Source organism: Pteronotus mesoamericanus, unplaced genomic scaffold, assembly GCF_021234165.1.
Source record: "Pteronotus mesoamericanus isolate MK-2021 breed Mesoamerican mustached bat unplaced genomic scaffold, CSHL_Meso_final contig_169, whole genome shotgun sequence".
Lineage (NCBI taxonomy): Eukaryota > Metazoa > Chordata > Mammalia > Chiroptera > Mormoopidae > Pteronotus > Pteronotus mesoamericanus.
The window spans coordinates 13,187,152-13,212,094 of record NW_026555068.1 but is presented as its reverse complement, the minus strand read 5'-3'; the positions used below and the strand labels follow the sequence as shown (position 1 = coordinate 13,212,094).

The following is a 24,943-nucleotide window of genomic DNA, read 5'->3' as shown; positions in this document are numbered from 1 at the left end:
AATGGTGGGGTGCCTTTAGAGGTCAAGGGTGAAAGGAGCAGGCAATAGGAGAGCTAAGATTAGAGAGGAGGTAGGTGCAAAGTGGAAGAATAATAGACACCAGATGTAGGACCAGCAGAACTTGCCGGACATATGGAGAGGTGAGGAGGGCCTAGAATGACTCGAGTTTCTGACTTGAGCACCTGGGTGATGAATGGTGGATTCTTTTTCTGGGATGGAGATCAAAGGACCAATTGGTTGAAGAGAGGACCAGGGGTAAATCGAAAGCTCCATTCTGGACATTTTAGGTTCGATGAAACTTTGAGGCCGTAGACAATTGAAATAATCAGGTGTGAGACTCAGCAAAGAAGACAGAACTTGAGATATTAACCCCAGAAAGCCAGCAGGTTCGAGGTACTTAATTTATGCGATTGATAAATTCATCCAGGAAGAGATCAACTGACTGAACAGGAAAAGGGCTTAGAGTTTACAGGAAGATCCTTAAGGAATAGAGACCGGGAAGAAGACTAAAAAATGAACAGTTGAGTATAATGAGGACATACTGATGTGCACCGGACAGGTCTAAACGACTGTTTTACATCTGGATCTACCGACACTTGGGCTCCGTTAAAACCTGTGGGTGGTCACACACCTCTACCTAGAACGATTTGGTAGAGGGCGGGCAGAGGCGGAGCCCGGAGCCCGGAGCCCGGAGCCCGGAGCCCGAGTCGAGCAGGCCCCCAACCTTGCTCCGCCCCCTCCCAACCCTGCCAGGCTACGCAATCGCTTGCAGAGATCATCGCTTTATCCAGCCGCCTGCGTCGATCTCGGCTCCAATTGGAGACCCGGGCAAAACCATGGCGGAGAAGACACAGGAGAGGTGGGTCTGCTGTTTGAGAAAAGCCTGTTCTCAGCTTTCTGCAAAGGTGGAACTGTTCCTGGTCGCCAGTGGTGGGGACTGAGATAGTGTCCTATCCCTGACGCTCGGCCTGGATGGTTCCTAAAGTCCAGGCCTGGCTTCCGCTGAGGGAGGAGGCGACCGAACGGGGATCGGTCGGCCTGGGAAGGGACACGGAGGCGGTGCTGGGAAACGTTTTGGTTCTTTCATCCCCGTCCTTCCTCGCCGTCCCTCCTCAACGCGCCTGCGCTGAAGGGGCCTGGGGCGGGGGCTGCGAAGGATTGGCGTCGCGCGGTCCCTGCCTCTGCGCTGGGTGCGGCTGGTCCCCGACGGCTGGGAACTGCATTCTCCGGTGTCTGTTTCTAGGCACCAACAGCAGTGCTGGCCGCCCCCCCACCCCTTTTCACCCGTCGTGGGCGATGTGTATTTGTGTAAAATAATTTACTGTCGCCTGTCAAAAGGGGGACCGCGCCTGGACTAGAACTGAGGCGTGGACAAGCTGCTTTGTAAACCTGTGAGGACAGGAATTGTGGCTTCTTCTCCAGCTGTCCCCATTGCTAGGAACTGTTGTTGGTGAAAGGAACAGCTTGGATGAGAGAAATGCTTAAGTCAGACTATTTCCGAAAGCAGCACGGTTAAGCACCCTCTGCTGACGCTTTGACGAAGAAAACTGACAGTGTTTCTGGTGCCATAAATTAAAATTTAGGTGGTTGTTCTACTTAGGCGAGTAACTAATATCTTTTCATAAGCTACAGAGGAACAGATCCACTATGAATATTATGTACATTATACAGTAGTGTACGGCGGTGATGAACGTATTTATTGCTGACTTATTTTAATAGATCTTGGCTAAGCCTCCTCCCAGTTGCCTGCCCTCTGCTTTGCCCCACCTCTCAGACGTGCAGGGGGTCTAGTTGATAGAATGGTGAATTTAAGTATTTCCTGCCACACAGAGAAGTATGCCGATTTTGACACAAACCCTCCCTGGGGCCTCTCCCTTAGGCACAAAATTGAAGACAAAGGGACACTTAGGAATCGTTCTTAACCTCACTTGTCCAGGACAAGTTAAATGTTAAATAATGCTCTTTTCATTAAAAATCATAGTGAGAGGGAGGCTGAGGGAGTGGAAAGTTGGAATGGGAAATAAGGTCTAAAACAAGAGGCATTTATAAAGCGTAATGTATTTGTCCAAAGCTTAATCAATTACATATTTTAACACACAAGCCCATTCTAAATGAAAGGCATTAGAGAGTTACTATTTACAAAGGGTGATACGTTCATCACATCCTTCACCTCTTACAGAAAAAACATCCAAAATGGCAGGTTGTTTCCAGATAGCTTTCAACATGGCATAAATGGGTTATATTTATGATAGGTCATTTATTTAAAGATTGAAATTAATGAGAAGTGATACTAATGAATAATGATAATGCTGTCCTTGGTTAAAGAGGATTGTTGCTGAAGCAATGGGAGAAGTGATTTAAAAGAACAGAACAACTGGACTTAATGGGAAGCTGAGGAGTCTAAAATTCATTAAATGATACTTAAGAATTACAAGAAAGTATTTTTATATTTTTTAATCTCTTTATTTTTCCTTTACAGTTGACATACAATATTATATTAGTTTCAGGTGTGTACCCCAGTGATTAGACATTATATAACTTACTAAGTGATCATTCTGATAAATCTCATACCAATCTGACACCATACGCAGTTGTTACACTATTACTGGTTATATTCGATATGCTGTACTGTACATCCCCATGACTGTTCTGTAACTACCAATTTGTACTCTGTAATCCCTTCACCTTTCTCACCCATCCTCCCAACCCCTCTCCTCCCATCTGGCAACTGTCAAAATGTTCTCTGTGTATGAGTCTGTTTCTGTTCTGCTTGTTCATTTATTTTGTTTTTTAGATTCAATTGTTGATATATAGAATATTTATTGCCATTCCATTGTTCATATTTTTACCTTTTATCCTTTTTGAAAGATTTTATTGATTTACTTTTAGAGAAAGGGGAAGGGAGGGAGAGAGGGAGAGAGACATCAGTTAGTTGCTTCTCACACTCCCCCAACCAAGCACCTCACCCAAAACCCAGGCATGTGCCTTGACTGGGAATTGAACTAGTGACCTTTCCGTTTGCAGAATGACACCCAATCCACTGAGCCAAGGAGGCCTCAGTCAAGGAGGCCTCTTCTTAAAGAAAACCCTTTAACTTTTCATGTAATACTGGTTTGGTGGTGATGAACTTCTTTAGCATTTTCTTGTCTGGGAAGCTCTTTATCTGTCCTTCAATTCTAAATGATAGCTTTGCTGGGTAGAATAATCTTGCTCATAGGTCCTTCCTTTTCTCACTTTGAATATTTCTTGTCATTCCCTTCTGGCCTACAAAGTTTCTGTTGAAAAATCAGCTGACAGTCTTATGGGAGCTCCGTTGTAGGCAACTAACTGCTTTTCTCTTGCTGCTTTTAAGATTCTTTATCTTTAACCTTTGCCATTTTAGTCACTCTGTGTCTTGGTGTGGGCCTCTCTGGGTTCATCTTGTTTAGCACTCTCTGTACTTCCTAGATTTGGATGTCTATTTCCTTCACCAAGTTAGGGGAGGTTTTTGTCATTTTTTTCAAATAGGTTTTCAATTTCTTTTTTAAAAAAATAGTTATTTATTTTTAGAGAGATGAGAAGGGAGGGAGAAAAAGAGGGAGAGAACAAAGATGTGTGAGAGAAGCATTGGTGGGTTGCCTCTTGCACACCAACTGGGGACCTGGCCCGCAACCCAGGCATGTGCTGGGAAACCAACCTGTGACCTTCGGTTTGTGGGACAGCGCTCACTACATTGAGCCACACCAACCAGGGCAGGTTTTCAGTTTCTTGCTCTCTCTTCTTCCAGCACCCTCGTGATACAAGTGTTGGTATGCTTGGTTTTGTCCCAGAGGCTCCTTATACTGGCCTCATTTATTTTTATTTTTGTTTTTATTTTTATTTTTATTTTTATTTTTATTTATTTTTGCTGTTCTGGTTGGGTGTTTTTTGCTGCCTTAAAGTCCAAATTGCTGATTTGATTCTCACCTTCGTCTACTCTGTTGTTGATTCCCTGTAACCTGTGAATTGTTCTTTATTTCAGTTAGTATATTGTTCACTTCTGACTAGTTCTTTTTTATGGTTTCCATTGTCCTTTTTCATGCTGTTGAAGTTCTAAGTTCCTTGAGCATCCTAATAACCATTGTTTTGAACTCTGTATCTGGTTAATTTGCTTGCCTCCATTTCATTTAGTTCTTTTTCTGGAGACTTCTCCTGTTCTTTCATTTGAGACTTGTTTCTTTGTTTTTGCATTTTGGCTACTTCTCTCTTTTTGTTTCTGTGTATTAGGTAGAGCCACTGCGTCAGCCAGACTTGGCTGAGTGATCTCGTATAGTTGGTGTCGTATAGTGCCCAGTTGCACAGCTTCCCCAGTCACCAGAGCCAGGTGCTCCAGGTGTACCCCTGCGTGGGCTGTATACACTCTCCTATTGTAGTTGAACCTTGGTTGCAGTCGGCATCACTGGGAGGGATTGACCAGCTGTGACTGCAGCAGAGGAGCTGCTGTGCAGCAGTCGACCCTACAGAGAAGGACTTGCTTCAGTGGGGCTTTGGTGCTCACCGAAGCTACCCCTTGAGTGTGTCATTCGCAGAGGTGGTTGGGTTGTAATCTAGCCTGGTCTGAAGCTGGCCCCCGGGGGGTGCTGGCTCTGGGGCCTCCCAGGAGGTGCAAGGTCAGCCACTGCCTGTGCCCTGCCTGGGGCCATCCGGCATGAGCTACAGAGCAGTCTGCAAATGGCTGCTACCTTGGAGGTGCCCAGGAGAGGCCAGGCTGCAAACAAAGGCCAGCTGCCTCTAGTGCCAGGCCTGGGGCCACTTAGCAAGAGGTGTGGGTATGCAGAGGCTAGATGCTGCTTTTTTAGGAGACCATAGGAAAATCTGAAGCACGAGGCGAGAGAAGCCATTTATATGGAAAAGCCACTGAAAAAAGCTTGGGTGGACCCACAAGTTAGGTAGGGCAAGGATCTCAGGGAATCACCAGGGTAGGGTGATGGTTGATGGAGTCCCAGATATGGCTCCCACCTGCCAGATCTGCATTTGGGAGAGAGGTCTCAGAAAAGGAACAGTGGTGTCTGCCAGCACTTTTGCCTGGCAGAAAGCTGCCAGACCAGCTCTTGCCCTGATGCCAGACAATTCATTTCCTGCCTATATGTCCCTGTTTCCTTTCAAGCTGCTGCCCCAGCATTGGAACTCAGAGGCAGCGAGTCCCAGTAAGTCTACATGCAGGCCCTCTAAGAGAAACTGTCTGGGACTCCAGAAGATCTCCGTCTCACTCAGCCACATCTTTGCTAGTTTTTACAGCCAGAAGTTATGGGGACTTCCTTTCCTGACTCTGCAACCCTGGCTGGGAGGCTTGGTGTGCAGCGGGGACCCCTGGCGCCCCACGGGCAACATCTGCAGCTGAGAAATCCCTCCCAATTTTAAACTCTTACAGATGGGTGTGGGACCAGCCCATTCTGTGTTTTTGCCTCTCCTACCCGTCTCAGAGTGGCTTCTTCCTTGAATGCCTAGTTGTAGGACATCCTTTCAAGCTAGCTTTCAGGCCGTTCTGAATGATGGTTGTTCTGTAGTTTAGTTGTAGTTTTGATGTGGTTGTGGGAGGATGTGAGTACCACATTTACCAACGCTGCCATCTTGACCAGAAGTCCAAGAAGGTATTTTTAGATAAAATAAAATTGAAGGGGGAAGATACTTGTTGGGATAATGATCAGAGGGGGTCCTTTTTAGGAAGGGGGATAGAAGTTCACCCTGAGTATGGAAATGTATCCAGGGCCTCTTTGGCACCTGGTCTTAAGAAAATGTTATCAGCCATGGCCAGTGTGGCTCAGTTGGTTGGGCATCAACCTGCAAACCACAAGGTTGAGGTTGGATTCCTGGTCAGGGTGTATGTCTAGGTTGTGGGTTCTGTCCCCAGTCGGGCGTGTTCAAATAGCAGCCCATCAATGTTTCCCTCTCTTTTTCCCTCCCTACCCGCCTCTCTAAAAAATCAATAAGCAAGTCCTCAGGTGAGGATTTAAAAAAGAGAAAGAAAATGTTATCACCCCGGCTGATGTGGCTCACTGGAGTGAGCTCCAGCCCGCGAGCCAAAGAGTAGCCAGTTCAGTTCTTGGTCCAGGCACATGCCTGGGTTGCAGGCCAGGTCTCCAGTTGGGGGTGTGCAAGAGGCAACTGATCGACGTATCTCTCACATATCGATGTTTGTCTCCCTCCCTCCCTTCCCCTCTCTCTAAAAATAAATACATAAAATCTTTTAAAAAAGAAAATGTTATCAATTTTTGTGTTTCATTTACTGAATAGGGAATGTATTTATGTGATTCAAAATGAAAATGATTGAAAAATGGTATTTAATGAAAAAAATCTTCCATCTACCCTTGTGTCTCTGCTGTCCAGCTCCTCTGTCTGCAGGCAGTGAATAGTAATAGTTTCTTATCTGCTTTTCCTGAGATAATTTAGAAATATTCAAATAATTACAGATATTCAGCAGTTAATACAGTAGTATAGCTATATGGATTGCACTGGTTGTAAGTGATGCTCAAAAGTTAGAAAATTTCACTGTGCTAAATAAATACAAATATTTTATTAGAATGGCAAGCATGTTCTATGTAAGGTCCTGTTAGGTATAATGACAATTTGCAGTCTTCAAGGAAGACAAATTCAAAACATGAATCTGTTGGGGTGGTGAACAGGCAATACAATATACATATGATGTATTACAGAATTATACACAGGAACCCTATATAATTTTACTAACCAATGTCAACCCAATAAAGTAAAAAATATAAAAGGAAATGAGACTTTCTAATATTTGATTAATAACCAGATAGAATATAGAGAGACATGATATAAGAAAGTTCAGATGGAGCAAATTAACTATTGCAATGACCTAGACAGAAGGAATCCAGCCAAAATATTCATAGTACAACACTCAGGGGACCATTATAACGAAATAAACATACTGCTGAATTTTTAAAATATCACTGGAAGCACCAGGAGAGGGATATAAAGAAGTAAGAGCTGTTCTGGCAATGGCAAAATTAGAATATTCTCTTCTGAGTGCATGCTGCAATGGGGGTGAAATTTATTCCCTTGTACATTTGCTTCATTTGATCAGAACAATGTGGTTTCTTTTATTTTCATCTGAATGTTCTTAAGTGACACTGGGACTTAGCCATCTACATATAATTTCTCACTTCCTGCCATTCTTTACCTAGAATAAATATTACCTGCCTGGCCTCTAAAGGGATTTCCCTGCTTTAGAAAAAAACTTAAAAACACCTTTAAAAAAAAAAATGAATCTATTCACAGTAAAACATTTGAAAAAAACTTGCAATAACAATTTTTTAATCAAGTGTCAAAAAGACATCTGTATTATATTATCTACTCTTAAGTTAAAAGTAAGCATTTTCATACATGAATAATTACAGAACTTAAAAAATAATGTTGATATGAATGATTCATTGCCATCTAGATTTCTGGTCATTGCTGGTTGTAAAACATTTGCTGAAATGAGAAAAGAACTTTTTGAAAAATTTATAAATCAAGGCACTAACATTTTGGTCAACGAAGCCTCTGTTGTTTCATATACCAGGTTTTAATAATTTACTTAAAATGCAAAATTCATGGTTTAGAAGATAATTTGATAGTTTTTGTTGGTCTTTTGAAGTGAGAACAAGGCCAGGCTGTCTGGTCTCCTCACTCCTATTTAACATTGTACCGCAAGCCCTAGGCAGGAAAGCACAACAAGAAAAAGGAATGATAGTCATAGAGATTGGAAAAAAGAAGAAATAAAACTGTTCCTATTCACAGACACAGAATTTGTTATGTGGAAAATCCCAGAGAATCTCCAAAAAAAATAGTACTTGAACTGAGTGGCTTTAGCAAGGCCCCAGGATACAAGGTCGATATACAAAATTATTTTATTTCTATACACTAGTAATGAATGACTAGAGATCAAACTTTTGAAAAATCCAAATAGAATGATAAAGTGAAAATATCTAAAATGGTATTGTTATTTCATAGAACCTGAGAATAGATTTAATGGCATGAATAATTACTGGTAAGAAAAATTCTTCATGTGATGAGAACAAGTTACTTAATGACTGTCAATTTAACGGGAAAGCCGTTTGATGTAGTTATATCAGCACAAGGCTCAGCTAGGACAACATTTAGCTCGATTCAGTGGGTCAAACAAAAGGTCACAGCAGAATACCAGAAAGTATCAATAAATCATGTAGAAGTTACTTGTTTTGAACAGTTTGCACTACCATTTATATCATTTGATAAAGTTTTTTATATAGTTAGATAATAAATAGGAACATTTGTGCATTGCTCTAATTTCTACAGTAATATTACCTTGCTGTTTAAAGAATTTGAATGTACATTCTTTTCCTCCCTATTTACAAAAATGGTGGCATACTGTATAAACTGTCTATTTTGTGGCTTTGCTTTTTTGACTTCATTTAGCTTGGAGGCCATTTAAAACATTTACATAAAGAATTACTCATTTTTTATGACTATGTATGGGTTCATAGTATCCCATAATTTATTAACCAGTGCCCTACAAATGGATAACTGTGTCTTCGGCTTTTTGGTATTTAGAAACAATACTGGCATTAAAAGGATCTAAAGCCTATTTTTCTATCAAGCATTGTAACAATAAGTCATCATATATGAATTTAACCCAATGGATAATATGCCAGCTGAGAAGTTTAGAATATATTAAAACTTACCCTCTTACACTTTACTTTGCATTTTTCCATTAACATTTTTTAACCTTTTTTCACCACAGTGTCTAGATAGCTTCTATGACAATATTTTTAAGCCTCACGTATGATAAATGTTACCTCCTTTTCTTTCTACAGTGTGAAGATCGCTCCTGGAGCAGTTGTGTGTGTAGAAAGTGAAATCAGGGGTGACGTAACTATAGGTAAGCAAATGGTTTACTAGTGGTGTTTCCCAAGAATTGATGTGATTTAATTTCAGTGCTTCACAATATTTAGGTATTACATTTATCTATTTTACTGGTGTCCTGATTTTATTGACAAAACAATGTATTTTCTTCCAAGCATGTTTTATATTTCTAAAAGAATGTAACATGATGGAGTCTCAGTTGAAACTTCTATCAGATAAACTAATGAAGCACCATAATAAGTCATTCATTTATTTGAGGGACATCTATTGTGTACCTACTATGTGCCAGGCACCATGCTACCATGGGGACAAAGCAAGGAATACAGCAGAAAAACGTACTGCCTTTGTCGAGTGTACGTTCTACTGTGTGACTGTTAAGAGTGTGGACCATCGAGTGTGACAGTTTGGGTTAGCATCCTTGCACTTTACTTGCTGGGTTACCGTAGACATATTTCTCGACTTCACTAACCTTTATTTTCCCCGTCTGTGTAAATGTGTGTCTCAGAAATAGGTTCAGCTACATGTAGGGGTGGCTTAATCATGCAAAGGTTTATTCTCTTATATAAAAAGTCTAGAGAAGGGCAGTTCAGAGCTGGTTGGTTGGTTGTCCAGGAGTTCCAGCCTTGCAGGCTTAAGCACCAAGTGTGACAGTGATTAAGATGGTGTACCTCTCCGTTGGGTCAGCTCCCTTTAAATAGTCATCCTGATAGTTCCACATAGCTGTCTTCTGGGGTCTAATGTCTTGGACTTAGTTTTATGGTTACATGTAGCTGCAGGGGAGGCTGGGAAATGTAGTCTTAACTCATCCCATTGCTGCCCTTAATAAAATAGGATTCTATTACAAGGAAAAGGGAAGAATGGATATTCAGAGGCAACTGGCAGTCACTGTCACATGCAAAATAGAAGTACCTACCTCCTAAGTTTTTGAAGGACTAAATAAGAGAATATTTGTGCAAGTGATTGTCTAAAACCTAACACAGCATCTTATGAAACCAGTGAATTCTGTGCCAGTATTAAGAAATATCATTAGGAATTTGCCAGGTTGGATTTATTTTAAATTGACAAAATTCAAAGTTTAGAAGGTGACTCCTACTTTCAGTGCTATGTTAACTCTTCAACCACTTGTAAATGTTTTATGAGGAGAAACTCTGAGTCCATATGTTTATCAAAACACTCTTCTGCATTATTTCAATTCTCGTACTTTCATGGTTTTTATCATGATTGTGGAATAATATCTAATATTAGCTCACAAGATGTTCTATAATTAGAAGGAAAGTAACACTAAAATAATGTAATTATTATTATTATTTTAAAGATTTTATTTATTTATTTTTAGAGAGAGGGGAAGGGAAGGAGAAAGAGAAGGAGAGAAACATCAATATGCAAGAGATACATCAATCAGTTTCCTCTTACATGCCCCCAACTGGGAACCTGGCCTGCAACCCAGGCATGTGCCCTGACTGAGAATCAAACCAGCGACCCTTTGGGTCACGGGCCAGCACTCAATCCACTGAGCCACAGCAGCCAGAGCAATTTTTTTTTTTTATCCTCACCCAAGGTTTCATAGTATGAAGTCTGTTTTAACTAGGCTGCCTTGATTGATGGGTTATGCATTATTTTCTGTAAATTTTATTCTGAGTGCCGAAAACACTTCAGAAAGTTACCAGTAAGCACAGTCCTCCAGTCTTGTGCACAACAGGGTGAAAGGCTATGTCCTGGTGTAGGGACCAGGCTTGTTTGGGACATTGCAGCGTGAAGGCAGAACTTGGCACAGTGGAAAAGCTCTGCGATGGGAACCTTTGTCCAACTTAATTCTGCCTTTCTCTTCATTAGAGTTTTCAACGTAGATCAGCAGCTTCCCTTATATAGTGGCAATCTTTTTCAGTAAGGCAGAACAGTGGCTTTGCCTTGAGAAATTCATGGACTATGAAGTTCTTACAGGTACTTCAGCTTACAGGTCAAAGTGACTTTTAATTTTCAAAAAAAAAAAAAAGCTTTGGTTTTTTTTCAACTATTTATTGACATATGAAAACAAACTCAAAGTTTGCTTTCGGTGGCAAAGATAGAGAGGAAAAATGTCCTTTACCAAATGAGGGGAATGGAAATTTGATGCAAGGAATTATTTCTGACTATGTTGAATCAAGCCCAGCCAACCATTTAGAAAAATATTTCATCAACCAGTAAGGCAGCTCCAACTCTAGACACATTTATCCAAACAAGGAGATAAGCCAAATAGGGTTTCACCACATGTGGTTAAGAAAATATACAAGCTACCCCTGCCAGAAAGAGCCCCAAGAAGGTTCACAATAGCCTCTTTTAAAAAAAGGACTTTCCATGGTGACAGATTTTTATTTTTAAAGCATTTTAACCTCAAGACCCTTAAACTTGGTTTGAATTGAGATCCATTCTGGGTAAAAGCGCTTATTGCATGCGGAAAAACGGAAAGCAAACTGCGCCCACGTTTCAGCGCTCTGTCGCTCGCTGCCTGGGTCTTGGCAATAGTGCTCTGGGGCCGACCTCCAGCCCGAAGCCAGGCGGAGACAAAGTTGAATCGGACGCATCACTCACCTGAGTCAGAACTTTCCTTTGAGAAGCTCAGCAATCCAACATGTTATTTGTTCAAATGTACTACAGTAATTGATACCATATTTAGTATCGATTTATGAGCTGGAATAGAAACAGCCCGCAAGCCCAGGGTTTGACTAGCGAGAAGGAAACACAGTTTGGGGTAATGGACAAACAGTAAACCCACATTTCGGTTTGTGATCCCCTCCTCCAACTGGTGCGCCGTAGTCATTGCCGGAGACCCGCTCCATGGTCTTGCCGCGCTGGGACAGACACACACAGGCCTGTCCGTCCTGGAGCACGCGTGCCATCGTGCAGTCGCAGCGGACTTAGCGGGCCGAAGGCAGGGGGTGGGGACTGCCTGCAGGAGCGCTCGCTAGGGCAGGCGCGTGTGTTGGGGTGAGGGAGGGCAGGGCGTCAGGGCATGTGTTCCATGCAAACTCTGGTATATGTGGCAAATTTGGATTTTGTCAAAGAGGTGAGACAACGTAAGTTTTCTTCCCAATCAGAATAATAAATACAAAATTACATTCAGCCTGTAAAAAAAAGTTCACCAATCCAAAATTTTAGCAGTCACATTTACAGAAGTACATGTATTCTCACCTCTCTAGCGTCTGCCCAGAAAAGACCTACATGTGGTGTAGAGGAAGTATTCAGTTTATTGTCGCCCATTGCATTTGCTGGTACTTCACAACTCACAGTTGATAATTCGACCTTGTGCGTAAGTTCAGCCCGGAAGCACCAGGACTTGTAGTTTGGCAGTGCTGCCGCCAGGTGGAGGTAGTGCCTTAAGCACAGATTTCACTTAAGTTGCTGGTAATGCTCTTCCTCCCAGGGCAGGGCCCTCAGATTTAAAACCAGTTTTCCAGATATTTACTAACTTATTAATAACGAGAAAAACAAGAAGAAGAAGAAGAAGAAAACACCCTGTTACAATAGCTCAGACATTATTTTTAAATATTGTATAAGACATGAGATGGGATTAGTTTAATTTTTAAAAATGTGTATCAGTTTGGTTTTTTGTATAATTAACGTGTACTATTATCATTTTTGAAAGGAAAAAGAGCCACTTTTACAGGGACACAGGCCCCAGTGGTACCTTTGCCTTGGTAGTCCATTTTCAGGTATTTTCTTGCAAGTCTGCTTGTTGTCAGAAGCTGCACTTGAGGACCAGCAGTATCTGGGGCCTCTGGGTACTTACCCAGCAGTGGCAAAGGATCTGCTTTTGATGGCAGCCATGGTGATCTCTTCGTCCTGTCTCAGATTTTTAATGCTAGTGTGGGAGATACCTTTATTAAATTTTTTACTATCTTAAAATACGGGGCAGAAGTTTCTGTCCTGGTTAGAAGGAGGCATCACCCTGAAGGCCTGAGTAAAGGAGTAGAACATATCCTTTTCCTCTGTGACTCAGACCAGGAGTTATTTTGCTGAGTGGGATAAAGTCATTTGTTAGCTCTTAATGTGAGATAGTGATGAACTTTTTTTTTTTAAGAACTATGGGGCAGACCCCATGATCTCCTTTTCAAACATTATTTCCTATCATTCACACTTCAACCCAAAGATGTAGTTATAATTCTCATCTTTGTATGGATGAGAAAACAGGTTTTTGTGAGATTCAGCCTTTAAGTGATAGGCCAGAGTCTAGTCTTTCTAGGCAAGAGGTGGGGTGCCGGCTGGGGCTTTAATTACAAAGAACTCAAAATAGATTGTCCCTTTATCGTGGAACATCTTGAAGTAAAGTATAAATCTATGATTGTGCAAACTTCAAATTTAAATTGGTTTGCACAGCTGGAAGACCTGTAGGACGTATCTCATTTCGGCCCTGGCTGGTGTGGCTCCGTGGACTGAGCATCGGCCTGTGAACAGAGAGATCAGCAGTTCTATTCTCGGCCAGGGCACATGCCTGGGTTGCAGGGCAGGCCCGCCGTTGGAGGCGTGCGAGAGGCAAGCCGTGGGTGTTTCTCTCACGCACCCATGTTTTTCTCCCTCTCTTTGTTTCTTCCTTCCTGTCTCTCTAAAAATAAATAAATAAGATCTATTAAAAAAGAAATACCTCATTTCAAAGGAATGCAATGATTGTTTCAGCATTGGTTAGCACTTCTCCCGCCAGAGCGATAATGTCCAAAAGCTCATTATTAAGGAATTGGTTAAATAAATTACAGTATATTACTATGATATGAAATATTATCCAGCCAACAAAAAAATACCTACTTTGATGTATTTACGTGGGAAAATGACCATGACTTATTAGGTGAAAAAAAAATCAAATTACAGCATGATAAGTACTATTCCTTAGTTTTTTGTTTTTTGTTTTTAAAGTATGTGCTTTTAATCAGTACTTTTTCTCTTCAAGTTGAATTTATTTTTTAACTGTCTAATGAGATACGGCTTATATTCAGTAGTGCTTAATTCTGGAATAATATACCTCAGACCTTAAAGAATAGTCACCTCCAGGGAATGGGATCAGCATGAGGATCTTTGCACTTTTTGCTGTAATTTTCTTGTAATGAACACATATTCCTTTTATAGATATTTTTTAACAAAGAAAAAAAGGCACACGTGTTCACAATCATGGTCAACTTGAGCAGCTTCCCAGGAATTTAAGAGATCCCATCTTCTATCCTGAAATCTCCATTCTGAATAGGCAAATTTGCCAGGGAAATTCTACTTTAGCAGCTGAGGATTTGGGGAGCCGGAAGTGACAGAAATAACAAAGCCACTCTGGTGTTATTTCTTACCAGACTGTGTGTCCTTTGAGCATCCTGTTTTAGCTCCGCCTACCCTTTTATCACTCCCCAGCTCGTTATTGTTCGGGGGAAAAAGAAGCTGCACTGAGGTTCCTCCCAATTCTTTGGGTACCAGGAGCACCTCCTTCCTTATTTTGATATACTTGTAAGTGTGTGAGGTATTCCCAGTTTTTAAGATGACAAGCTCAAATAGCAAAAATAGAGTGTATATCTTTTCGTTTCCCCATAACATACAGCATTGCCTCTTGCATGTCACAAGCAGGTAATGATTATTGAATAAATTAGCAATTTATACAATTGAATTTCATGGTCAGTGTCATCTTCCGGACTCCCGCCCCACCTTCTGTCAACACTCCGCCTCTTTCTCTCTGTCTCTGTCTCTGTCTCTCTCTATCTCTATCTCTCCCTGTCTGTCTGTCTGTCTGTCTGTCTCTGTTACTTCCTGTCTGCTGGTTAACCAATAAACAAACCTGGCCTTGGAATTGGGGGTGGGTGGGGTGGGCATTGGAGGGAGAGGCTAAAATGAGGTTATGTTCTCTCATCAGTGGTTTCATTATCACCAGCGTGTTACGGCTGGGTAAATAGAACCCGGGAGAGGGATGTGCTGGCATTCCAGAATCTGTGCCCTGGCCACGGCCTCCGCCACGCTGATCGGGAAGCGGATGTGACGAGACCCCTTTCCTGATTCCTTCCGTTTGCGATTGGAGTCATTGCCTCAGGTCTCCCTGTGTCAGAGTCTCAGGACTCCAGTAATCACATTCGGCTCCTGCTACTGTCTCTCTTTAACCTTTAACTGGTGAAAAATCACATCCTAGACCAGAAAACCGAAGCTCTGCCTCCTCACCATGGGTAAACTTATAATAGGAATAGTGACAAAATTACAAAGCTGAGGTTAGTTTCCATGTCTTCTGACTTTCTTGCTTCCCCTAGTCCCACTTAATCATATAATAAAAACACTAACCCTGTAGCATAAGGAAGTGTTATGTGGGCCTGACCAGTGTAGCTCCGTTTGGGCGTCATCAAAAAGTCCCCAGTTTGATTCCCAGTCAGGGCATGTACAGAGGTTGTGTGTTCAGTCCCCAGTCAGGATGCTTATGAGAGGCAGCTGATCAACTGATCAGCGTTTCTCTCTGTCTCTTTCTCCCTCCCTTCCCCTCTCTCTTAAAAAGAAAAAAGAAAAAATAGTGTTATGTGGTTTACCTTTATGAAGGAAAGGAAGGGAAGTAATTTTTACTGCCACCTATATGCTACTGGGTCTGCAAACATTATCTCAGCTAATCCTTACAACAACCCTGCAAGACTGGTATTATCACCCCACCTCCACTTCACTGCTGAGATAGCAGGGGTTTAAAATTAGAGGGTGAGCCAGGGTTGTCCGGGTCCAAAGCCTGTGCTGTCTCCACTCACCTTGGTTTGAGATTTGGCACTAACTACCAATGATAACAGCTGCGGAGATAACATTTGTAAAGTGCCTTGTGTGGTGCCTGGCACATGTCTTAGAAAACGTTCCTCCCAGCAGCCTCCCCCCACCTCTTAGCCACCTCCTATGCTCCTGTTTGAGGCGTAGGCACCACTAATAATTTCTTTTCACCATACTTTTAACAGGTCCTAGGACAGTGATCCACCCTAAAGCGCGAATCATTGCGGAGGCCGGACCAATCGTGATTGGTGGAGGTAACCTAATAGAGGAACAGGCGCTGATCATAAATGCGTGAGTAAGACTCTCACAGATACTCTGAACCAAGTGCCCCAGGGAGTGTTTTTATTAATTTCAGCTAATTATTGGAACCTTTTATAATTGACATCTGGGGAACCCACTGTTTCAGAACTAGAGAAGCATTAAAGACCTTTTTCAACATAAGTGATTAATAAATGAGGAAATGAAAGACCAGGGGTAAGTGAAGAGACTTGTCCAAGGTGATTTGGTAGGGTGGTTGACTAGACTTCCCAACTCTCAGTCTGATAATCTTCCCCTACCTATGGCTGCCTCCTCTATTCCTTAAGCAGACATTTCCTGAGTACTTCCAACATCTAAGCGCTGTGCTGGTCACCTGAAAGAAAGTCTTTTGGTTGGACTTCTGGGGTCTGGCTGAAATGTTGTTTCTCTTATTCAGACTCAGGAACCTTCCTTTGACAGGTTTCTTTATATGCTATGTAAGAGTAACACCCAGAATTATATTTGAAAAATTTGGGGTCCTAGAGGCAATTTTTAAACTTGAAAGATTAAAAAATAATAAGATGTTAGAACATGTACATGATCTTAGTGAACTACACTGTAATACCTATGAAATTTTCATAAGCATTTATAAAGCTTTCTAGATAAAATCGTGGCAGGAAATTCAAGCTTATACCTAATTTATAGCAACAATGTGTGGAATTTGTAACAAAGACCTTGGGAAAATATTTGACTGATAAAGAGATTTTTTTTTTTTTTTTTTTTTTTTTTTGGTCTTAAAGCTTACTTAGGATTTGGGAGTTTCTTACTCTAATAAGTTGTTTCTTTTTAAAATATATTTTGGCATCTTTAGCATAAGCCAATTAACAACAACTATATTCTGCAGTAACTCAGCAGTCAAGAATAGATCACCATTTTGAAATGACTTCCTCCTCTTAGATCACAAACATTTCATGTTCCAAATATTTCAACTAACTACCTCACAGCATAAAATAACTATTTTATGTGAATATCCATTTACAAATGATTATTAAGTATGAAAAATTGTTAACTTAGGCATGGTTTTTATTCCAATTCAACAGGCTAAATAAAAGCCATGGCCAGTATCTTTTTTACCTTGCCCTGGAGAAGGCCCTCTGAGCTTTGTGTTTAAGAAATAAAAGGGACAGCCTGGCCAGGTGGCTCAGTTGTTAGAGCAGGGGTCCCTGACCCCGTGTCTGGGAGCTCCCCATTGCTCACATGACTGCTGGGCTCCAGTCCACCCTCCCCCTACCTCCCTCCCCAGTCCGTGGAAAAATTGTCTTCCACAAAACTGGTCCCTGGGGACCGCTGGGTTAGAGTGTCATCCCAACATACCAAGGTTTCGCGTTTGATCCTGGGCAGGGCACGTAGAAGAATCAACCAATGAATGCATCAATAAGAGGAACAGCAAGTCAGCGTCTCTCTCTGTCTCTCTCTCTCATTCCTCTCTCTAAAATCAATTAAAAAGAATAACTAATTAATTAATAAAAGGAAGGCTGTCCTCCTACATACACCTGTGACTTCTTTACATTTCAGTAGTTCCTTTTTAACTCTGAATCAAGTATAAGAGATAAGTAACTCACTTGGATTAAGAAATTACATGGTTGCATACTTTAAGCATGATGTAGATAAAATTGAGAGAATGAAGCCAAATTCCAAAACAGGAGAATTGCTTATTGCATTATTGACTTTTTGATGTTTTGTCTCTTCTTTTTATAGTCACCCTGACAATATCACCCCTGACACCGAAGATCCAGACCCCAAACCTATGATTATTGGCACCAATAATGTATTTGAAGTTGGCTGTTGTATCCTTTACAATAATTTAAGATAAATCATCCCCAGCTATCTTTTAGTACCCAAAATTCTTCATAGAAATTGTCATAATTTATCTATCAAATATATTTATTATATATTAATTACATTTTTAGGACTAGGTCATCCAGTTCTTTGAGAAGGCAGAGTTGCAGTGTATCAAAAAATTATTCCCTCTCTTCCACGGAATAACCCAATAGAATAAAGGAAGTTCGCCGTCTCCAGATGCACTCACACACACATGTACACGCACGCACACACCTGAGCTCAGCATTTTGTGGGTGCCGTCTTTTTCCTATTGCGACAACTCGTTGACAGATAGCAATGACTCAGTGACGGTAGAAACAGAAACAGTAATCCTGGCTTCTGTCCTGATTTAAGAACCGTGGCTGCGTCCATTTGATTCCTATAGAGTTTTAGGTTGACAGTACGTTGTCTGATGCAAGGAAATGGTAGATAGGGATGAAAATATTTCATTCTTTGGTTTTTCTCCCCAGAGTGTCACCAGTTCTTTTGCTTGATTTTTGTACTCTAAAAAGATAGTCAAATCTTCTTATGATGTGAGCGAAACATTATTGTATAATGTTTTGAAGGAAAAAATCTAAATGTTTAAGAAGAGCAAAATATTTAAATAAAATATAAAATGGACTATTATAACCATTAAGCAGTCACTTAAAATTATGTTTTCAACAATTGTAATGGTATATAATATGCTTGTAAATTTAAAGGAACCAAATACAGTAAGCTGCAAAAGTTTATACAATTTAATACCCAGTTATATAAAGGGAAATATATGTAATTATATATAAGATATCAAACCATTAACACTGTTAATATTAAGTTATTGAGTGATAGGTAGTATTAACTTTTTAGAACAACTGTGGAAATATGCTGCTCTTAGAACTGGAGTATAAGGTGCTCGTTTCTTTAAAGAACAGAGAAGTCATTTATTTAGACTTAGACATATTTATATTTAAAGATTAAAACTTTACTTCAGACTCCCCTGGGCAATGAATTTTGGCCAGACAAGCTTGCGTGGCTGTTCCCATGCCTCGCCTTTGTCCCCTACCCCAGTGCAGGATGAGGTCACAGTGAATTAGTAGGGGAAAAAAGAGGAATATATTTACAGTGTTTACTTAACTCTGGCTTACAGATTCCCAAGCGATGAAAATAGGAGATAATAATGTTATTGAATCAAAAGGTAAGCTATGTTGAGAGTTTTATTGTAAAAAGTGATTACGTCCTTTTTCTTTGCGGCATCTGGAATGAACCTGCGTACAGGCAGACCTCGCACTATTGCGCTTCACTTTAGTGCACTTTCCAGATACTGCATTTTCATCAACATCAAGGCAAGAACCTCCACCACTAGAAAGATAACGATCTGCTGAAAATTCAGATAATGGTTAGCAATTTTAGCAAGAAGGTGTTTTTGTGGGGTTTTTTTTTTTTAATCTTCACCCAAGGATACGGCCACCGATTCCAAAGAGAGAGAGAGAAACACCAATCAGTAGCCTTCTGCACGCGCCCCAAGCAGGGATGAACCAACAGCCTAGGTGTGTGCCCTGACCAGAAATCGAACCTGCAACCTTTTGGTGTACCGATGGCGCTCCAACCAACTGAGCCACCCTGCCAGGGCGCAATAAAGTATTTTTTAATTAAGGTGTGTACATCATTTTCTTAGACATAATGCTAGTACAAACTTAATAGACTATAGTATAGTGTAAACATAACTTTTATATGCACTAGAAAACCAAACATTGTGTGTGACTCATTTTATTGCAATATTGGCTTTATTGCGGTAGCCTGGAACCGACCCTGCAATATTGTTGAGGTACGCCTGTGCAAACCATGGCAAAGCGGTGTGCGTGGAAGGAAGGTGTGGCTGGAAGTGGACTAACATAGCTGTGGGGCCAATTCTCTGCCCTTAAGGAACCCAATCCAGTAATGTGTTTAATGCATTACATTTAAAATTTAGCTGTGTATATTTAAATCAGAACTGAAGTTTATAGAAATTTCAAATGAAAGTTTGAAAAAAGATTTCTACTAAATAAATACTAACGTCAATGAAATTTAGTTGGTTAATGTTATTGTAGAATCCAAGGAAAAAATCAGTTTCTCTAGCCGTTTGCTTTCTTTAATTTCAGGTCTACTACCCTAGCCAATTAGACACAAATCTAAGCTGCTTATCACAAAGGGGGCCAGGCAGGGGGTCGTATGAAGTCACCACCCCTGCTAGGAAGCAGCTCCAAGAGCTTGTCCCACTAAGCTCCAGAAAGAACCTGAACAACAAGCCTTCCATAGAATAATGCTTTATTTTTCTTGGTTTTGATTGGCATGAAAGACAATGCTTCTCTTTTAAATAATAAAATTAGACTTTTTGTGAATCCTCTTAATGGTTTTATTTTAATTTGGATTACCTAGTATTATTACCATCCGCATTGTCATTTTTCTGTTTATTATATCCTTACTAGGTGTCAAACCTTCACTCAGCACTACACAACACTATCCCATTTATTTCTTAAAGCAAACTGACGTAAGGCAGTTTTTTCATTTATTGATTAACTTGCTCAGAGAATTTTCAGTGACTTGACCAAGGTCACACAACTAAATAGTAGGAAAGTTCTGTTTTGAATACTAGTCTGGTACTGCCTCTGTACTATACAAACTCTGAAATGAAGTATTTTCTTAAGCCAGTTTTCATTTTTATACCTAAATCATCTTAGAAAAAAAAAAGTGTTCTAATCATTTGATATCTTAAACTGTAATTCTTCCTGTGTTTTTACTGCAGCGTATGTAGGCAGAAACGTAATACTCACAAGCGGTTGCATCATTGGGGCATGTTGCAACCTAAACACATTTGAAGTCATCCCTGAGAATACAGTGATCTATGGTGTGGACTGTCTTCGTCGGGTGCAGACTGAGCGACCACAGGTACTAGGACCTCTCTTTAAAAGGTTCTTTCTATGGCTGCTAATTTCCCCAAAATACCACCTATTTGTTTTAATGGAGCAGCAGTCCACTATTTAAAAAAGCAAATAAAATAAAACATCATAGAAACATCCCTAAAACTAGAATTTACTTCCAGTGGCATTATTTAGTCTTTAAGTTAATATCAAAAATATGTAAAATTTGACAAGGACAAGTTGATTATGGGAAAACAAAATTCAGAGGTGCTATCCTGGTCTTACGGGTTTTTACTGAACATTTATCACAGAATCTTAAAATATATTGATTCCTCCTAAAAGATCAATCTTCAAGGTTTAGGAGTACCAAATTTGTAGTGGACAGCCAGCTGGGATCCATTAATTAGTTTACTAACATAATTAGGTTGAAAATAAATACATGTTGTAAATATGCAAGTGTGCTTGGATAGTTTCCTGGCTGATGAGAAATTATCCCCTCCTAATAACCAAGGGTAATGAAGAGTACGTACTTAGAGTTTCTGGTTAGAGTAGTAGATGAATAAGAAAGAGCATTTGGGACTTTGGACAGAGACATTCTGATTGAAACCTGGAGTCTCATGGTTGGCATACACAATGTACTTCTTTAGGTCCGCTCCTCCAAAAGAAAATATTTTTCAAGACATTTATCACTTTGCCTCTGATTCTTAGCCATATTTTATCAGAAATTTAAACTCCAGTTCTTTCGGGCTATTCTATTTCTGTAATGTTTGGCTTTTATTATTACTGTTGTTATCGTAAGCAAGTGTTACTTCTGTAGACTAAAAAGGAAATAAGAACCAATCCAGTATTTTTTCACTATCTTTCTACAGAATAGCAAAAATGATTAAAGAGGAGAAATGAAGCTAGAGCCAGGGAAAGGAGATTAGAATTGAGTAAGAATATCTGAAATTTAATACACAATGGTATGCATTGCTGCTTTCCAAATTTCAGTGATCATAAAGATCATGTACAAGTCCTCATTAACAAAAGGATTCCCCACACTTAATGAATCAGAGTGTCTAGAAGCAAGAGCCAAAAAAACTATCTTTCACAAGTACCCCTAGGGAGTTGTACAGTGAGGAGAGTTTGGGCAAAGATAAATGAAGAGTGAAGATCAGATGAGTATGCAGATGTGTGCTTTGTAGGTCTTGTGGAAAGCGATGTATTCTGGGTGTTTTACTTATGTTGTCTCATGTAATTGGAACTTTTTAAAAAAGTCTAAATTACGTTTATTTTTTCTGCTATTACGGTTGTCCTGGTTTTCCTCTTTTGTCCCCCTCCACCCAGCACCCTATAATTGGAACATTTTAACATTTTAGAAGTCCGGGTGAAATCTATAAAAGCAATGTTGAAAACTGATTTGTATATATATTTTTATATATAAAATCTTACAGCTTTTCTCATGACCAAACCTAATATATGTTCACTGTAAATTTTTTAAAAATGGGTAACCAGTAATAAGTCACTGCTAATCACCTGTAATTCCATGACCTAATGATAGTCATTTCTACCTGTACTCTTAACTTTGCTTTCTTTTCATCCGTTCTTAAGAATATTTTCATTTCAGCCCCAGACACTGCAGCTGGATTTCCTGATGAAAATCTTGCCAAACTACCACCATTTAAAAAAGACTATGAAAGGAAGCTCAACTCCAGTTAAGAACTAAGAACAAGCTATGACATCAAGATAACATGTTGCCCATGACCACTGTCTTTTGAAAGGACCACCAAGTTTATGCCCTCTTAGCAGGTCATAGCATAATACAAGTTGACTTTATTTTGTAAAACTGAAATAGAAAGGGAAGTGATGGATTTTCATCGTTAACTGTCCTCTATAATTTATATAAAATGTATTATTTTCCCATATCCTTGTTTCTTTTCTGATAATTTACAGATTTAGTTTTCTTTTGTTACGTAAAATATTGGCTACAAATTTTAGTTACACAAAAGACTACCTGTGATAAGAAAGGGCATATTGTTATGTATTATATTCTGCCATATACTGAACTAAATAAAAATGTTGATGACAGGACTTTTTTAGTGAGCATACTTTAATCAATGTTTCTACTTACATTAGCTTTCCCAACAATTACTCTTAAAACTTCTATTATGCACTAGCTATATTAAAGGTAATGTATTTGCGCAGATTTGTAGCTTCCTAGAATTTCAAGTGAAATTTTAGCAGCTATTACATTAATTCATTTTGTTTCCAAGAAAAATATTTTTTTTCTTTTCAGTAAAACAAAAATGGTCAGGGAAAGATACTGTATGTTCAGTAGATGACAAAATCAAAAAGAATGGTGTCTGATGAAAAAGGCAAGTGGCCATTAATTGAGTGGTTTTCCTGGGTTTCTGAGGACAATGAAACCAAGAGATTTTGATGTATTTATGCAGTTATGACATTATTTTGGCATATTTCTAATTATTGAACTCATTATAATTCTGTTTATCTAATTACAAAATGGGCAAAATAGAATTTTGTTGTAATTCCAAGTATTTTTAATACTTTGAATGCATGCATTTAACAGAACATACTTTTCAACTTTTGAATCAGTAGCTATTGACTAATGCTATTAAACACTAAAATATTTTCTCTTGAAATGTAATTTTTAATTATGGATAGTAAAAACTATTTTTGAATTTCTGAAACTGACAGGTACTGATTAACCTAATTCTTCCAAATTTGAATGAATTGGTTTTGGTAAGAATACTTGTGACTGAAGTTGGAAAACTGTACTACTATTCACAGTGTCTGAAAAAGGAGAACATCATATAAGTACTCTATTTTTGATAACTGGTATTTATTCATTTTCAGCTCCTAGTGATCAACTCAGGGTTTGGTTGATCATGAAAATTATCTTAGATAAAAGATCAGAAATTACACAACTGCCTTTGAAATGCTATGCCAGTTCCAAAATACTACCTCTGTACAAGCTCTGATTAGCTAATGAACACTTCTGATCCAGACTGTCCAGGGAGTGTGCCGAGGGCACCTGTGAGATTCCTCCCAAGGACTTGGTAATAAGATACTCCCAGAGAATTAGACTAATTGAATCAACATGTAGTGAGAAGAGCCTCCTTGTTTTCCAAGTACACTATGGTTTTCAAATAATACTATCAATAATTCACTTAAGGAAAAATAATGTGAACAGAATTAATCAATTTACCAAGCAAAGTTTGGAGGAAACAAAGTATGACAGCGTCCATACAGTGTTATCCACAGAACGGGAGGTACTGAATCCAAGAGATCTGCACAATTCAGTGACCAGAAAGACGTGTTCTCTACTTCAGGGAGGATCAGTTTACCAAGACTTGGCTGTGGTTTGGGAAGAACGTAGCTTGAGACTTTTTGCTTCTTAGGGTGCAAGCTCAACTGCACCATCTTTAGATAGCTAATACAGCCTTCAATCTGCCATTCAGGAAAAGGAGAAGTCAGGATGAAGGCACAGGAATCCCCTTCTGCACTTGACATAATTGGAGAAACTTTCCAACTTCCACATCAGTCTCATGTGAAATTAGTTTGTGCCTTCTGCCACCAAGCCTGTCTATTTAGTCTCTGAGTTTGAATATTCTTATAAAATACAGTTTCTAACACTAAAGGACAAAGAACCAAACCCCAGTTTATTGTAAACTTCACCTCTTGGGGCTTCTCCACAACCAGCCTTCCAGAAACAGCCTTTATCACTGAGACTACACTTCAACTTCATCACAGCCATGCTACATGATGGGACAAACCCTGACAGCTTGTGACAGAAAAAGTAGCAACTGGGCAGGGAGAAGAAAGAAACCAATTCATCACAGCTTCTTACTGCAATTTGGAGGTAGATCTAGGGTCAAGATGATGGATTTCACTGGGTGAACAGTGTTAGGTCTAGGAAGGGTATTTGACACCATTCCCTTCTTCCTGTCATAAACATACACTAGTATAGTCATCTGTGTGTGCAGAAAGTTACCCCAAATACATAGCAGCTTGAGACAATGAACACGTATCATCTTACATGGTTTCTGCAGGTCAAAAATTCAGTAGGAGTGGCTCAGCTGGTGGTTCTGGCTCAGGGTCCTTCGTGAGGTTTCACTCAAGCAATCAGCCAGACCTGCAGCCACTGGAACACGACGAGGGCTGGACATCTGCTTCCAAGATGACTTCCTCCCCTGGCTGGTGGCAGGAGGCCTCAGTTCTACACCGCGTAAGCCTCTCCGCAGGGCTGTTGAGCATCCGCATTACATGGCAGCTGACTCCCTTCAGATCCGAGTGAGGAAAGACCTCCTCTCTCAAGTTGCGCGCCATCGCTTCCACTTCATTTTATTTTTAGG

General features: G+C 40.0%; 1 protein-coding gene across 2 annotated transcripts; it reads left to right on the top strand.

Moving 5' to 3' along the window:
- Positions 1-782: 782 nt before the first annotated feature.
- On the top strand, positions 783-23,154 carry DCTN6 (dynactin subunit 6). 2 transcript variants are annotated; one of them, XM_054566079.1, is made up of 7 exons: positions 783-859; positions 8,817-8,881; positions 15,783-15,888; positions 17,593-17,681; positions 18,842-18,889; positions 20,477-20,619; positions 22,198-23,154. In XM_054566079.1, exons 1-7 carry the CDS (start codon positions 837-839, stop codon positions 22,294-22,296), a joined length of 573 nt encoding a protein of 190 aa, XP_054422054.1. In that variant the 5' UTR covers positions 783-836; the 3' UTR covers positions 22,297-23,154. The 2 variants fall into 2 exon arrangements, with proteins under 2 accessions (XP_054422054.1, XP_054422053.1); XM_054566078.1 differs by having other exon boundaries at positions 22,182-23,154.
- Positions 23,155-24,943: the final 1,789 nt, after the last annotated feature.

Bases quoted from the DNA above. Each gene is read 5' to 3' on its own strand.
- DCTN6 (XM_054566078.1), top strand. From the start codon at position 837: ATGGCGGAGAAGACACAGGAGAG. The intron at 860-8,816 runs GTGGGTCTGCTG...TTCTTTCTACAG, and splicing joins GCGGAGAAGACACAGGAGAG to TGTGAAGATCGCTCCTGGAG. The intron at 20,620-22,181 runs GTACTAGGACCT...TCCGTTCTTAAG, and splicing joins TGCAGACTGAGCGACCACAG to AATATTTTCATTTCAGCCCC.